This window comes from Lynx rufus, unplaced genomic scaffold (genome assembly GCF_022079265.1).
Source record: "Lynx rufus isolate CCGP_SWC_20201006 ecotype Redwood Valley unplaced genomic scaffold, mLynRuf1.p SCAF_11, whole genome shotgun sequence".
Taxonomy (NCBI): domain Eukaryota; kingdom Metazoa; phylum Chordata; class Mammalia; order Carnivora; family Felidae; genus Lynx; species Lynx rufus.
This window is the reverse complement of record NW_025814825.1, coordinates 43,654,747-43,669,715: the sequence shown is the minus strand read 5'-3', so window position 1 is coordinate 43,669,715 and position 14,969 is coordinate 43,654,747. Positions and strand designations below refer to the sequence as shown.

The following is a 14,969-nucleotide window of genomic DNA, read 5'->3' as shown; positions in this document are numbered from 1 at the left end:
TTGGCAGCTGAGAACGATAAATAAGTCATAAAGTAACAGCTTCAGCCCCACCTCCACAATTTCCACAAAGGCTTATTTAAAAGTTTTTATCAGTGCCCACCACCGTCTAGTATGTGATTAAGACTTACTCGTTCACCATAACAATTTTTCTGGTTTTCCACATTTCACAAATTTTTTGTATAAATATTTTCGAAGTCAGGAAGAAGTGTTATGTTTTATACCTTAAAAAATGAATGCTTGGAATTGGAGAAAAGAAGAAAGTCCTATTTGTTGATTATTTTAAATGATGTGTGAGTGAATGAATCAATCAATAAACAAATTAAGCATCTAGATTTTAAGCTCTTCAAGGTCAAGGCCTTATTGGAGTTGATCTCTAATTTCCCTTCACCTATTCCCACACAGTGCCTTGCTCATAGTAGGCATTTAATAAATAGTTGCTGAACTGCACACACAACAATTACATCATATTTCTTTTTCTTTTCTTTCTTTCTTTCTTTGTTTTTTTTTTTTTTTTTTTTTGGTATATTTAACAGGGATCCATTTATATTTACACTTTTGGTGAGGAGCCAACCTTTAATAGAGTCCTAGAGGCTTGTGATGGGAAATTTCAGGCAATTGACTTTATCTCACCTGGAAATGAATACTGCATGGTAAGGAATATTTTAGCATTTCACGGTAGGATTTAAAGATAAGATTTTGGAAGTTTATGTGCAACCTTATACAAATAGGAGCCAGAGGGTATTAAGGATGTGGTAGAAATGCCAACCACTTCCATCACTGAATGTCCTCCCCAGTTAGAATGACATCATTATATTTTGACTTCATAACATTAAGTCTCTGAAAACATCCAGAGCAATTAAAATCTGAGGAGTCGGGGCGCCTGGGTGGCTCAGTCGGTTAAGCCTACGACTTCGGCCCCACTCATGCTCTATCTCTCTCTGTCTCTCAGAAATAAATAAATGTAAAATCTGAGGAGCCATCCTGTTTATAGTCATCACCCAAGTTTTCCAAGCCAGAGCTTTAAACAGATTCATCGCTCATGAGTTATTAACGCTCATTAAACTAGTAGTATTTACCCTTTGTCAGAGTAGTATAGACCCTCTGAGGATGGAAATGAAATACTTGCCATACACAAAATATGAATTTGACCTACTTAGGAAAAAAAGCCCAACTGCTACATTTTGGAAAGAAACTGTTTTCTTCCTGGTGTTTAACTGTTTAGTTTTTATTGATCTCAAGAAACATTTCATTTTTCATATGGTTTATCAACAAATCCATTAAAATTTTGGGAGTTCTAGCAAAAATATGTACAAGATCTATATGAGAAAAGTTACAAAACTCCTTTGAATGAAATCAAACAAGATCTAAATAAATGGACAAATATTCCATGCACATGGATAAGAAGACTCAAAATCGTTAAGGTATCAGTTCTTTCCAAACTTTCCAAACTTAACTTATCAGCGCCCACCACAGTCTAGTATGTGGTAAGATTCAATGCAATCCCAATCAAAATCCCAGCAAGTTATTTTATGGATATCAATAAACTGATTCTGAAGTTTATATGGAGAAGCAAAGATTCAGAATTGCAAATACAATATTGAAGAAAAAAATGTATGACCAACACCACCCAATTTTCAAGATTTATTTTAAAGCTACAGTAATCAAGACAGTATGGTATCGGTGAACAACTGCACAAATAGATGAATGGAACAGAATAGAGGACCTAGAAATAGATCCATACAAATATAGTTGACTGACCTTTGACAAAGGAGCAAAAACAATTCAATTGAGAAGGGACAGTCTTTTACCAAATGGTGCAGGAACAACTGGACATCCACATACAAAATCATCATCATTATCATCACCATTGAGTCACAGACTTTACACCTTCCAAAAAAATTAACTCACACTGGACCTAAATGTAAAATGAAAAACTATAAATTCCCATAAAATAGCATAGGAGTTTGGCAATGACTTTTTCAACACAATACAAAACGTAATCCATGAAAGGAAAAACTGATACATTGGACTTCATTAAAATCAAAGGCTGATACACTAGGAAAGACAATATTAAAGAAAGTAAAGACAAGCCACAGACAGGGAGAAAAATCTTTGTAAAACATGTATCTGATAATGGACTGGTTTCCAAAATGTGCAAAGCATTCTTATAGCTCAACACTAAGAAAATAATCAACTCCAGTAAAAAAATGAGCAACATATTGGAATACTTTACCACAGAAAATATACAGATAGCAAATAAGTATATGAAAAGATGTTCAATATTATTCATCATTTAGAGAATTGCAAATTAAAGCAATGAGATCACACCACACACCTATTAGAATGTCTAAAATCTAAAACGTGGACAATACCAAGTGCTAGCGAGGATATTGCAGCAACAGAAGCAATTACTCATTGCCTATAGGAATCAAAATGATATAGCAACTTTGCAAGTTTGGCCCTTTCTCACAAAGCTAAACACTCTCTTACCTTATGATTCAGCAATTGGGCCTCTTGGTATTTGAAAACCAATTTGAAAACTGGGCCTCTTGGTAGTTGAAAACGTGTGCCCACACAAAAACCTATACATGAATGTTTATAGCAAGTTTATTCATAATTGCCAAAACGTGGAAGTAACCAAGATATCCCCCGGTAGGTGAATGAATAAACAAACTGTGATATATCCATACAATGGAATATTATCCAGCACTAAGAATAAATGAGCTATTAAATTGTGAAAGGATATAGAAGAGCCTTAAATGCATAATGTTAAGTGAAAGAAGCCAATTTGGGAAAAAGCTATATGATTCATTCTATGTGATGTTCGGGAAAAAGAAAAACTATGGAGACAGTAAAAAGATCAGGGGCTGCCAGGGACTCAGTGGGAAGGAGGGAGGGAAAGATGGAGGTGGAACACAGCGAATTTTTAGGGCAGTGAAACTATTCTGTATGACACTGTGATGGCGGATACATATCATACATTTGTTAAAGCCTGTAGGATGTATGACACAGAGAGAACCTTAATACGGACTATGGGCTTTAGTCAATAATGTATCAATGTTGGCTCCTCAATTGTAACAAATGTACTACACTGAAGGCAAGATAATAATAGAGGAAATTTTATGTATCTGGTGGGGGGAGGGTAAGGGCAACTTTGTACTTTCTGCTAAAAATTTCTATAGTACTGAAACTGGTCTTAAAAGCAAAATCTATTAGTTTAAAAAACGTATAATTTCTTGTTTCTAGCTTTACTCATTAAGCGATAATCCTGTTGAATTTCTAAGTGATTATGTTACATGGAAAAAAATTTTTGATTTCACTTTTCTGATCCTAAATAGTTATTATGTGTTACTTAAATTGTATTAAAGATAATTTAATTTTTGTTTAAATCAGAAGTACTGGTGTTGTGATTGTCATCATAATCCATACAAGTAAAATGAAGTATTATAGTAAGTCATCCAAGTTATTGACTTACTAAAAAGGGATTTAGAATATGATTCTATAACAAAGTCTTGTTTTCTGTTTAGGGTTTTATTTTTCTTTCTTTTACAGACACTCACACATTCAGGGGAAGTTTGTGTTTGGTGTTTAGAAGATGGTACTTGTGCCAGCAGGATTTGTCTGAATACCCCAGTAAGTGTGGCTTAGAAATGGATTGAAATATTGAATTCTAATCTAATCTATGTTTTCATATTTACATGTCAATAGTCTATGGAAATACTTGTTACACATGCCAGTAGGGCATTTTTACCCTCTGTATGTAGAGTAATTCCTGTGTATAAAGTATATTCCGCACCCCGGAAGGTAGAATATAAAGTACGGTATTGGTGTATACCAACATTGTCTGTGGTGGCAATTGTTTCTGAGGTCCTAGTGGTTTATATCTCACTCACGCTGTAAGTTCCCTGTGGTTTGGCAGGGTCTCTGCTCCACACAGTCTCTCTCTCAGGGAGCCAGGCTGAGGGAGGCTGACTCATAGCTCCTCAATGCCATGTTTGAGGGAGTGTTTGAGGGAAGGGAGTGTTTGAGGGTCTTGAAGTAGCACTTAGGTGTTTTTACTCAGAGATGAATCACCCCCCTCGGCCATAACTAGTTAAATTGCCCCATCTAACCTCAAGGAGGTCAGTTAGAAATGAAAGAAAATTGCTACTCTAACCAGCTTGAGCCAAAATTAAGGAAGTGGGAGGTGTTGGCTTAATTGACTATAAAATATACAACTTGTCCGGCCTCAGATGTGGTTCCATCCAGCAACTCAAATGATATTATCAAGGATCTTGGTTTTTTCTCTATATCTTTAGTTTCACCCTAGGCGTCTTTTAGTGGTACCCAAATGCCACAGGTGTCAGCCTCATGGGTGTCAGACCATCAAGGAAGAAAGCCTCCTCCAGTGGGAGGAGGAAGAGAAAAGAAGCTTCTCCTTTCCCCAAGGCTAAATGTCTTCTAATGTCTTTTTTTTTTAATTTATTTATTTATTGTGTTATAGAGAGAAAGTAAGAGGGGAGGGCCAAAGAGAGAGGGAGAGAGAATCCCAAGCAGGCTCCACACTGTCAGCACAGAGCCTGACACGAGACTTGATCTCATGAACTGCGAGATCATGACTTGAGCTGAAATCAAGAGTCAGCTGCTCAACTCACTGAGGCACTCACGCACCCCATTTTCTAATGTCTTAATAACATCCCTGAACTAGTCACTGTGGACAGAAGAATGAGAAATGCTAATTGACTTAAGCTTAGCCTTGAAAATGGGAGTCAGATCTGTTTCACTGAACCTCCAAAATAGGAGAGATGGTTTCTCAGTAGATATTCCAGAAATTTTCCAGAAGGAAGGTGTATGGATGCTGAGTGGCAAACCACAATTGCTCACAACACTCACCACAAGGTGATCCCAGTATTTCTGCTATGTTCATAGTACATTTTTCATAAAATAACATTTCTAAAACATAAAAGGACCAAGAAACAATGGCAATGCTATTTCTCCCTGAAATCATCATTTGATGTATTCTACAGTTCTAGATAAGATATGGATCTTGGTAGTAGGTAGGGAGGTTACAGTCCTTCCCCTTTATAAAATTAAAATCTCAATTATAAGACAAGAGGAAACATCATACCTCACATAAGAGGGATTATAAGATGCAAAGGCACATAATTCAATGGGATATATAAAACTCACCCCAACAAATAAACCTAAAAATTCTTACCTAAAAGACTGAAATGTGAGTAGACAGCATGTTCTAGTGACAAGAGCTCATATGTATTCATTTCTGTTAGAATTACTAGAGCTTGAAGAGATCTTCAAGTTCATCACATCTCCTTTTACAAATGAGAGACATACAAATGGTTAACCACCTACCTGAGAGTCTCTCTAATCAGGGCTTACCTTGTTCTTCTTGGCTAAAGAGAGATAGAGGCACCGTGAGAAGGCTCACTTTCTGTACCAGATCTCTCCTTCGCCCAACCAGAAGGGAGACATTCAAACAGCTTTCACGGTTAATTTGACAAATGTTCACTGAACTCCAAACCAGGCATGGCACACTCATATGGTTCAGCCTGCACTGGGGACAACTGGTGGTTGCCCCTTCCTGAACAATACTGCTGCCTTGTGGGGAATTGGTAAGTGCACTGACCCAGCAATACTGAGGCCAGGTCTCCTGCCTGTGCCCGGGACTGTGTTCCCCATGAACATTTTAGGCAGAGACCCCGGCCCAGCACTGGGATGGGAGGATGTCTGGACACTAGCAGCTTCCCTTGATGGCACTTGCTAAGGAACAGAAGACCCCTCCAGATATTGCTGTATATTTTTAACCCGGCCGACTATTGCCCGGGAATGGACGATAATTTCAACTGATTATTTTGAGAACACACACACATACACACACACACACACACACACACACACACACACACACACACACACACAGATCCCATAAAGACTTTTAGTTGAAAAAGAGGAAAAAAGAAAAACCCTCACTATTTCGTTTCCAGTTTCACACTGAGATACCACTATAAAGACTCAACCTTGGAAAATTCACCTTTAAAAATAAAATAAAGACATGCTTGGTTGGACAACTGTACACTCTAATGAGTTCTCATCTTTGTCACCAGCTATGGGACCCTGAAGCAAATTGCTACATTTTTCTTGGCCTCCATTTTCTGTTCTACCAAATGATTATCTCCTAAAGTCTTTTCTATTTCTAACGTTCTATGATCGTATTCAAAACAGCCTACAAAATATAATTATAGAGGAATGAATCTGATTGCTTCAGCGTCGTGAAAGCAGATTTACTCCCCTAGACCTCATATTCTGTAGATGACTGTGAGGTAAGCAGGAATCTGCGATGCATGTCTTTGGTTACTGAATATATGGTGCAGTGATATGGTTATTTTCTTAAGTCTTCCTCCATCATACCAGCATCCCAGGATCTACCATCAGCCAACAGATGAATGCTGATTAAAAAAAAAAAAAATCACTAACATTCCAGAAAGATGTCCAAAAGTGCTAGGAATGTATTTTAAATTTATTTTATTTTTTTATTATTATTGGTATAATCATTTCATAATCCTTTAGGGATATAAATGAAGCCGTGGTTTAAAGCTCAAGAAATCTCTTTATATTTTTGTGATGCTAACTTTAGGATTAAAGAATAAGACGTACAGATTCCTGTGACTTATGCTATCTATTAGCTCAGGAATGCTGCATGTGTAATTTGTAATATCATACAACACTTGCCAAGGTCCTCATTTTGAGGGCTTTTCAAATAAACTGTAGATTCTTATGTGTAGTAGAGCAGGCTTTGTGTTCTGGCACAGGGAAGTTAAGCCTCTGGGGTTATTTTAAACAGGCGACGGTTCTGGCTTCCTCTCCCTCCTCCTTCTCTGCCGCTGTGGGCACCCAGGAGGGCTCCATCCATTTCCTGGATGTCAGAGATCCTGAGACCCCTCGGGCAGTTTACAAGGTCTTTCCCTCCGAATGGTCTGTGCAGCACCTCCTGTAAGTACTTCCTGCTTCTGGCAGCAGCATTGTTAGGACTGTCTGTCGAGAATTACAGTGAAGCCATAATTTCTTTTAATTTTAAGTTTTACATGTTTTGTTTCAAAAATTAATACACTGACTCAGGTCACTATTCAAAAAGTACAGAGGGGTGCATCGTGAAAAGGCTCCCACTCTTGTTCCCAAACACTCAGTTGTCCTCCCTGGAGGCAGCCTGTTACCAGTTTCTCATGTCTTCTTTCCAGAGATATTCTATCCATAAATAAGCAAAACAAACAAACAAACAAACCAAACAAAAAAACAAAAAAAAAAACCCACAAGTAAGTTCTTCCTGTTAATTACACAAATAATTATTGAGCACTTAGAATGTGGTACGTGCTTTGTTGTATGAGATGGATACTCTTATTGTCTCCATTACGGGGGAGGAACATTAGGCACGATGTGTTAAATAATTTGCTTAATATTGCACAGGTAGTAAATAGCAAATGTCAGGATTTGAACCCAGGTAGTGGGGGTCCAGAGTCACTGCCTTTGCTTTTATTTCTTTTCAAGTTTTGATTTAAATGCCTTTGCTTTTAATGGGTAGCAAACTGTATACAATCTTCTATACCTCATTTTTTTTCCACTTAATGGTATATTTTGGACAATGTTTTCTATCCACACATGAAGACCTTCCTTATTCTGTTTTATGGTACGTAGTATTCCATGATATAAATATACCATCATTTAAAACTTTTTAATTTTAATTCCAGTATTGTTAACATACAGTGTTAGATTCGTTTCAGTTGTGCAATATAGTGATTCAACAGTTCTACACATTACTCAGTGCTCATCATGATAAGTGTCCTCTTAATCCCCTTCACCTGTTTCACTGATTTCCCCCCCCCTCCCCACCTCCCCTCTGGTAACCATCAGTTCTGCATAGTTAAAGCGTCTATTTCTTGGTTTGTCTCTCTTTCTCTCTCTCTCTCTCTTTTTTCCTTTACTCATTTGTTTTGTTTCTTAAATTCCACATATAAGTGAAATCATTTGGTATTTGTCTCTGACTGACTTATTTCACTTAGCATTATACTCTCTAGCTCCATCCATGTCATTGCAAATGGCAAGATTTCATTCTTTTTTATGGCTGAGTAATATTCCATTATATATATATACATACATACATACATACATACACACCACATCTTCTTTATCCATTCATCAGTTGATAGACACTTGGGTTGCTTCCATAATTTGGCTATTATAGATAATGCTGTAATAAATTTAGGGGTGCGTGTATCCCTTTGAATTAGTGTTTTTGTATTTTTTGGGTAAATACCCAATATACTATCATTTTTAAAGACTGAGTTCTTTGGGGTTTTGTTTTGTTTTGAGAGAGAGAGAGAGAGAGCACGCAAGCAGGGGAGGGGCAGAGGGAGAGGGAGAGAGAGAATCTTAAGCAGGTTCCATGCCCAGTGCAGAGCCTGATGTGGGGATTGATCTTACAACAGTAACATCATGACCTGAGCCTAAATCAAGAGTCACTTAACCAAGGGAGCCACCCAGGTGCTCCAAAAGTGTGTATCGATGGGCATTTAGATGATTTCAAATCTTTTGAAGTAATACTTTTTAGAAGACACCATAGAGACATTGGATTTAGACTTGTGTGTTATTGTTCTTTCTTTTGTTAATTTATCAGAATAGTAAGTATTAATAAGAAGTGACATTGGTGCCCTGCTTTACAGTTTGAGGTGCTGTCATACATTGTATGTGAATGTGAACCTCACTACAGCAGTCAGAAAGGTATTATGTTTGTTCCTGTTCCACAAATGAGAGGATTTAGGCTCAGAGAAGTTAAGAGAAGCTTTAAAGGATTGCCTAGCTAGTGCCTGGAGGAGGCAGGTTTCCACCTGCTGCATTGTTGTGCTCACGGCTCCCTCCAGCTCAGGGGGAAAGGAGCTGTAACCTCACTCCATTTATACCTTTGCCGCCTCCTCTTTCTCAGATCCTTTTCTCTTATTATAATTTCTATTTTCCCATTTTTCTAATTTGAAGAAGTTACAGAAACATTTCACTACATTCTTCCTCCTCCTGCCAGGCACTAGATGTCACAGTGATCACTAGTTTGAGAATTGTTTATTTCCACTTGCAATACCAAGAAAGCTCTGGTGTCATATTTCACTTACTTATGATGAAACACCACTGCATCTTCTCGACTGTGCGCTTTTAAGCTGCAGTTTGGAAATAACATTAACCTAGAATGTAATGATTGTATTTACCTGCAATCACTTGGCTCTTTACAAGATGGGATAATATTAAAAATCACAAACCATAAGAATGACTGGTTTTGAATGTATTTCCACACTGTCAGTCAATAAGTTTGTTTACCATCTTACTGGTGAAACAAGCAAAATCTGAGCCTCAGATTTCTTCTTTCCTAGTTATGACCAGCGAGGGATATATCTATTAGTTGGAACATCAGAAGGATGCATCTTTATCATCAATGCCAATCCATCAAGCTTGTTTCAGATCCTTGGATTCGTAGGTACAACATGGAATGTTAATTAATTGGCAATTAATTAATGAAAATACTGGTCACTTTATTCCAAAGAATTTAAGGTTGTGAAAATGAGGCCCTAGTGTATTTTCTATAAAGGAAACATTTAAATAACTGCTGTAAGTTATGTAAGAGAATTCCCACATCACGTTTAAAGGGTTTTTGGTACCTCTGCTTGGCACATAGTTGAGCTAAATAAACTTTCTTAACTAAATTAATGAATTAATTTAGATATTTCTCATGTTAGATATTATATATATTATACATATATTGTACACATATATAATATGTATGTATATTATTATATACATTATATATAATGCTAGATATTTCTAATGTTATCACAAAAAGTAGTTTCATTGGTTTATCCTTGAAATATATTTTAAAATACTTGATCTCTATTTAATAGAGATAGCTAAAGAAAGTTTTAGTACATGCATCTTTAATATTTCCTCTTTAAACAAAATGATATCTAGGTTTTTCAGTAATGTCATCCACATGCCCAGGTAAACCACAGACCTGGAAGGTGAGGTAGCAGTTATGTGATAAGTAGTAAGAACTAATACTTTCCTTTCTGGTATATTTTTACCCAAACACATATTTAATTTATTCATTAACTTTTTAAGATTAGTGAGTGCCTACTAGGTCTAAAATGCTGAACCTAGGTCAGTGGGAGCATGAAAAGGTCAAGGAGACAATTTCGTGATGGAGGAATAAGCAGAGCGCTGTGTAGTCTCAGAGGAAGAAGCAATTAACTCTGCCAAGTGTGAGGAAAGGAGTGGAGACCAGATAAGGAGGTGCAGAGGGTTGGGGGAGAGTTCCCTGAGGATTTAAGTAGTGGGGGATGGGGCATATTAGTATTCCAGCTCAGGAGGAAAGTCTGAGTAAAGGCACTTGGAATGGCCAGCAGTCTGGTATAATAGGTAAACAGAAGAGTTTACTCGATGATGATCATGGCAATGAAGTCCTGAAGAAGATGAGGGTCTTGAATATCATTGCAAGGAGTCTGGGACATCCTCTGAGGTTTTAAAGATGGGCCTGGTATGATTTGACTTTGGAGGATGACTCTGCCACAAGTATGAAGGATGGAGCTGAAAGGCAAGAGAATGGAATAAAAAAGAGGAGTTAGGGAACAAGTCTAGTAGCCCAGGCAAGAGGTGACAGTAATCATAACAATAGCCGACATTTATCGAGGTATTCTTTGCCATATGATCGCGTTCTAAGAACTTGGCATGTGTTAATTCATTTAATCATTACAGACAACTTTTATGGGGTAGAGACTATTACTATCCCAATTTACAGATGAGGCAATTGAGGCACAGTGAGGCGAAGTACTCATTCAGAGTCATGCGATTGGATAGTGGTGGAGCCGGGACCCAAATCCAGGAAGTCTGTCTTGAGGCTCATGCTCTTATCCAGAGTGCACACACCATGCAGCAGTCATAGAAAGAGAAAGGAGGGGACAGCTCTGAGTGAGGAAATTGGCAGGACTTTGGTGTTCCATCAAATGTGAGAGGGGAGGATCAGCACGACTCCAAAATTTCTAGCCTGGATGGTGGAAGTTTATGATGTCATCAAATGAAGCAAAAACTCAAGGAAAAAAGGAAATTAGAGAGGTTGAGGGATAGCGTGAGCTGATGAGATTTGTGTAGATTTGAAGCTAATAAGCTCTTTATTTGGGGATATTTAGCTAATGTTTGGAAATGGAGATTTGTAGTTCAAGTCTTAATGATAGCTTCCTGATCTTGAAATTGCGGAAGCTGATGGGAAGGCTTAAGAAGATAGAGTAGGGGTGCCTGGGTGGCTCAGAGGTTGAGCATCCGACTTCGGCTCAGGTCATGATATCATGGTTCATAGAGTTCAAGCCCCATGTCAGGCTCTGTACTGACAGCTTAGAGCCTGGAGCCTGCTTCAGATTTTGTGTCTCCCTCTCTCTGACCATCCCCCGTTCATGCTCTGTCTCTCTCTGTCTCAAAAATAAATAAACATTAAAAAAATTAAAAAAGAAAAGACAGAGTAGAGGTAAATACCAATTGCTTAATGAGACCAAATGGATAAGCTACATATGTAAATTCGAAGACATGGACTGTGGTAGGACCTATGGCTCATCTCGCAGTGGATGCGCATCCTGCTTAAATGTTCCATTTTTTAACATATCTGGTTAAAGTGTGATGGGAAAAGCAACTTCCATTGCAGTTATGGACAGAGGAAGATGAGGCAATAAAGACAACTGAGGACAGGCCAGTGTAATGAGAGCACTGGGAGTCCTCACTCCAGAAAGAGCTTGAAAGAGGAAGGCTGATGAGGGTGTGGCCTGGCAGAAACTTGAGTGCAGTGAGGGCTGGGATGAAGCCCTTGTGCATGGGCCCATCAGCGGGTAACTCCTGGGAGAGCTACTGCTTTGGAATAGAGGGACAAAGAGGTTAGGGAGGGCGTGGTGGTCAGAAAATGAAGTCCATAAGTAGCAACTTCTGTTTTAAGAAGTTTGCAACAGAAAAATAAAATTGGACAGCTATGGTGGGGAAGCAGGGCTGCAGCAAGGTCGCAATCTGAAGATTGGGTAGTCTTGAGAGCTGAATAGAAGAAACCAATAAAAGACACAAGAAAATAAAATGAGGACCTGAAAGCACGTGGTCTAGTAGGAGATTGGTGACCTGGGCTCAAAATCAGAGATGTAAAGGATTGCATTTTATTGATACAAAAATATTTCCTGAATAAGAACATTAAGGTCAGGGCACCTGGATGGTTCGGTCCGTTAAGCATCCGACTCTTGATTTTGACTCAGGTCATGATCTCACAGTGTGTGGATCCGGCCCCACATTGGGCTCTGGGTTGACAGCGCAGAGCCTACTTGGGATTCTCTCTCTCCCTTTCTCTCTGCCGCTCCCCTACTCATGCTCTCATGCTGTCTCTCTCTCAAAATAAATGCATAACTTTTTTTTTTTTTAAAGAATATTAAGGTCCTCTTTGTATCAGATGTCTTTGGTCTTCTTTGTTGTCAGACGAAAGACCACCAACTGACCACCTGAGGGGAGGGGCTGATCCTGGGGGCCTGAGAAAGTGGACACAAACAGAACAGCCCCTGTTCTGTGGAAAGAGGGAGTAGTGACTCTGGAAAGAACTGAAGATGTGTCCCAGGCATGCCACCTTTCAGAGGCCCGATTTCCAGAGAAGCAAACTCATAAAGTCATGGGTGTTTCCACCATACCCACAATATCTTGACTACAGATTCAGAGAACACTGATGCTAGAGTTTATCCAATACCAAGAGTGGGCAAACAGGCCACAGTGGACAATGAAGGGGCCAGAGCAAGCAGGTGCTGCTGAGTGGGGTGTACATGGCAAACTCCAGAGGCTTCCCTGACAGGGAAGGAAGCTCAGACCAACTGAGCTGGCTTGAATCTATCAACCCAGATATCCAGTCATGAGAATCCCTCATCGTTCATCAAAAATGTCCCCATCACTTCTGTATAGTTTTTAAGTTTATTTATTTATTTTGAGAGAGAGAGAGAGAGAGAGCATGAGCAGAGGAGGGGCAGAGAGAGAGAGGGAGAGAGAGAAAATCTACAACAGGCTCTGAGCACAGAACCCAACATGGGGCTTGATCCCACAAACTCTGAGATCATGACCTGAGCCAAAATCAAGAGTGGGACCCTTACTGACTGAGCCACCCAAGCACCACCCCCCATCACTTACGTTTAAAGATCACTTTAGGTATACACTCGAAGCTTGCTGTGGATTCTCTCTCTCTGCCTCTCTCTCTGCCCTCCTCCCCGGCTTGTGCACACTCTCTTTCTCCCCCTGTCTTTCAAAATAAATTAACTTAAAGAAAAATAAAGGCCACTTTAAAAATGCAATAAATAAATTGAAATCTAAAGGCTTACTGAAGGCAGTCCTATAATGTGATACCTTACTTGAGATGATAAAAGATTCTTTAAACTTATGAATGATGACTTATGATGATTTCTGTTTGCTTTCAGAGGTGGGCAAAGACATTTTACAAATATCCACAGTGTCTCTTTTGGAAACAGACATAGTAGAAGTGATGGTGCTTTCGCCACTTCCGGAAACAGGAAGAAGCAGATTGGAAATATTTACTCTGCCTACAACACTGCCACAAGGTAAAGAAAAATCAAGCAACCCAGATGAGTAGTCGCTTAGCTTGTTTGCTTGCCTTCTTTCCTTCTTTCCTTCCTTCCTTCCTTCCTTCCTTCCTTCCTTCCTTCCTTCCTCCCTTCCCTCCTCCCTCCCTTCCTTCCTTCCTCCCTCCCTTCCTCCCTCCCTTCCTTCCTTCCTTCCTTCCTTCCTTCCTTCCTTCCTTCCTTCCTTCCTTCCTTTTCTTCCTCCCTCCCTTTCTCCCTCCCCACTCTTTCTTCCTTTCTTTTCTCTAATGATTGCATTTTTTCCCTCTTAACATGTAAAGACGTAAAATGGCCATCTTTTATACATCTTACAAAGTGAAACTGATGTGCCTGCTAAATGATGTGAAGTGTGGACTTTCCTCAAGTCCTTGTCATTCATATGAATGTATCTTCTTCCCGGAGAAGATCAGGATCAACTGGTGCTTTTGTCAGATCGATATGTCATTTTGTGATACCTGTTGTTCTGTAGCTTTAAATATACATAGTTAAATTCAGATAGCTTACTGTGTAGTAGCTTTCACTGATGAAATTATAAAGAAAGCTTTTTGGATAAAGAAGCCTGATGAAATAGACACTCTTTGTTTTAGATAACAAATATATCTGGGTAGCTATTTTGTAAATACATAATTACAGAGTCTGAGAGAGCTGAAAACCTCAAAGTACTCTTGTGTCTTAATTAAGACTCTCTAGACCATCATGAGTATCTTTTAATATGTCTCTACCTAATTGATTAAATTAACCAAGGTCTTATAAAAGATATTTTACTATCAGTCACTTAATACTCGAGTAGTTCTAGTGGATCTGTGTTGTTTTAAATCAATTTTTGTCTCCTAATAGCCTCTGCAACATTAATTGAGCATTTGAATTTTTTATTTTGCTTTTCATAGTTATTCATAATGATTAAAAAATAAAATCACTGTATGGTGCAAATGATCTCCTTTCTTCCTCACATCTTACAGTTTCTACAAGCTTTGCTGATGAAAGAGGGAGGCTGAGAGATGAACTCATTGCTAAGTTCCTGTATGAGATAGAACATACCCTGTCCTCTGCCGTGTTGGACTATCAGAGTCACCAAGTATATGGCTTCTGTAACCAAGTGCCATACATCTGCAGCTACCGTCTTCCTGAAAAAGTATGCCAAAACTTAAGCGTGCTATTATTTGTCTTAGCGATCATGATTGACACGTTGTGTTAATTACACATGATGCATGCTTTAACATTATAGTTCAGTTAACAAATGGCTTTATTACACTAACATAATTTTCTCGAATCAGATACATTATGAGCATTATTTGTTAATCCATC

General features: G+C 38.6%; 1 protein-coding gene across 2 annotated transcripts in view; it reads left to right on the top strand.

Moving 5' to 3' along the window:
- Window positions 1-14,969, top strand: part of CFAP43 (cilia and flagella associated protein 43) — a 120,364-nt gene that overhangs the window by 38,675 nt on the left and 66,720 nt on the right. For both annotated transcript variants that reach the window (XM_047072704.1, XM_047072703.1), the window contains exons 9-14: window positions 534-650; window positions 3,553-3,633; window positions 6,839-6,987; window positions 9,408-9,511; window positions 13,503-13,643; window positions 14,624-14,796. In XM_047072704.1, coding sequence (XP_046928660.1) covers window positions 534-650; window positions 3,553-3,633; window positions 6,839-6,987; window positions 9,408-9,511; window positions 13,503-13,643; window positions 14,624-14,796 — 765 coding nt within the window. The remainder of the gene's footprint in view (window positions 1-533; window positions 651-3,552; window positions 3,634-6,838; window positions 6,988-9,407; window positions 9,512-13,502; window positions 13,644-14,623; window positions 14,797-14,969) is intronic.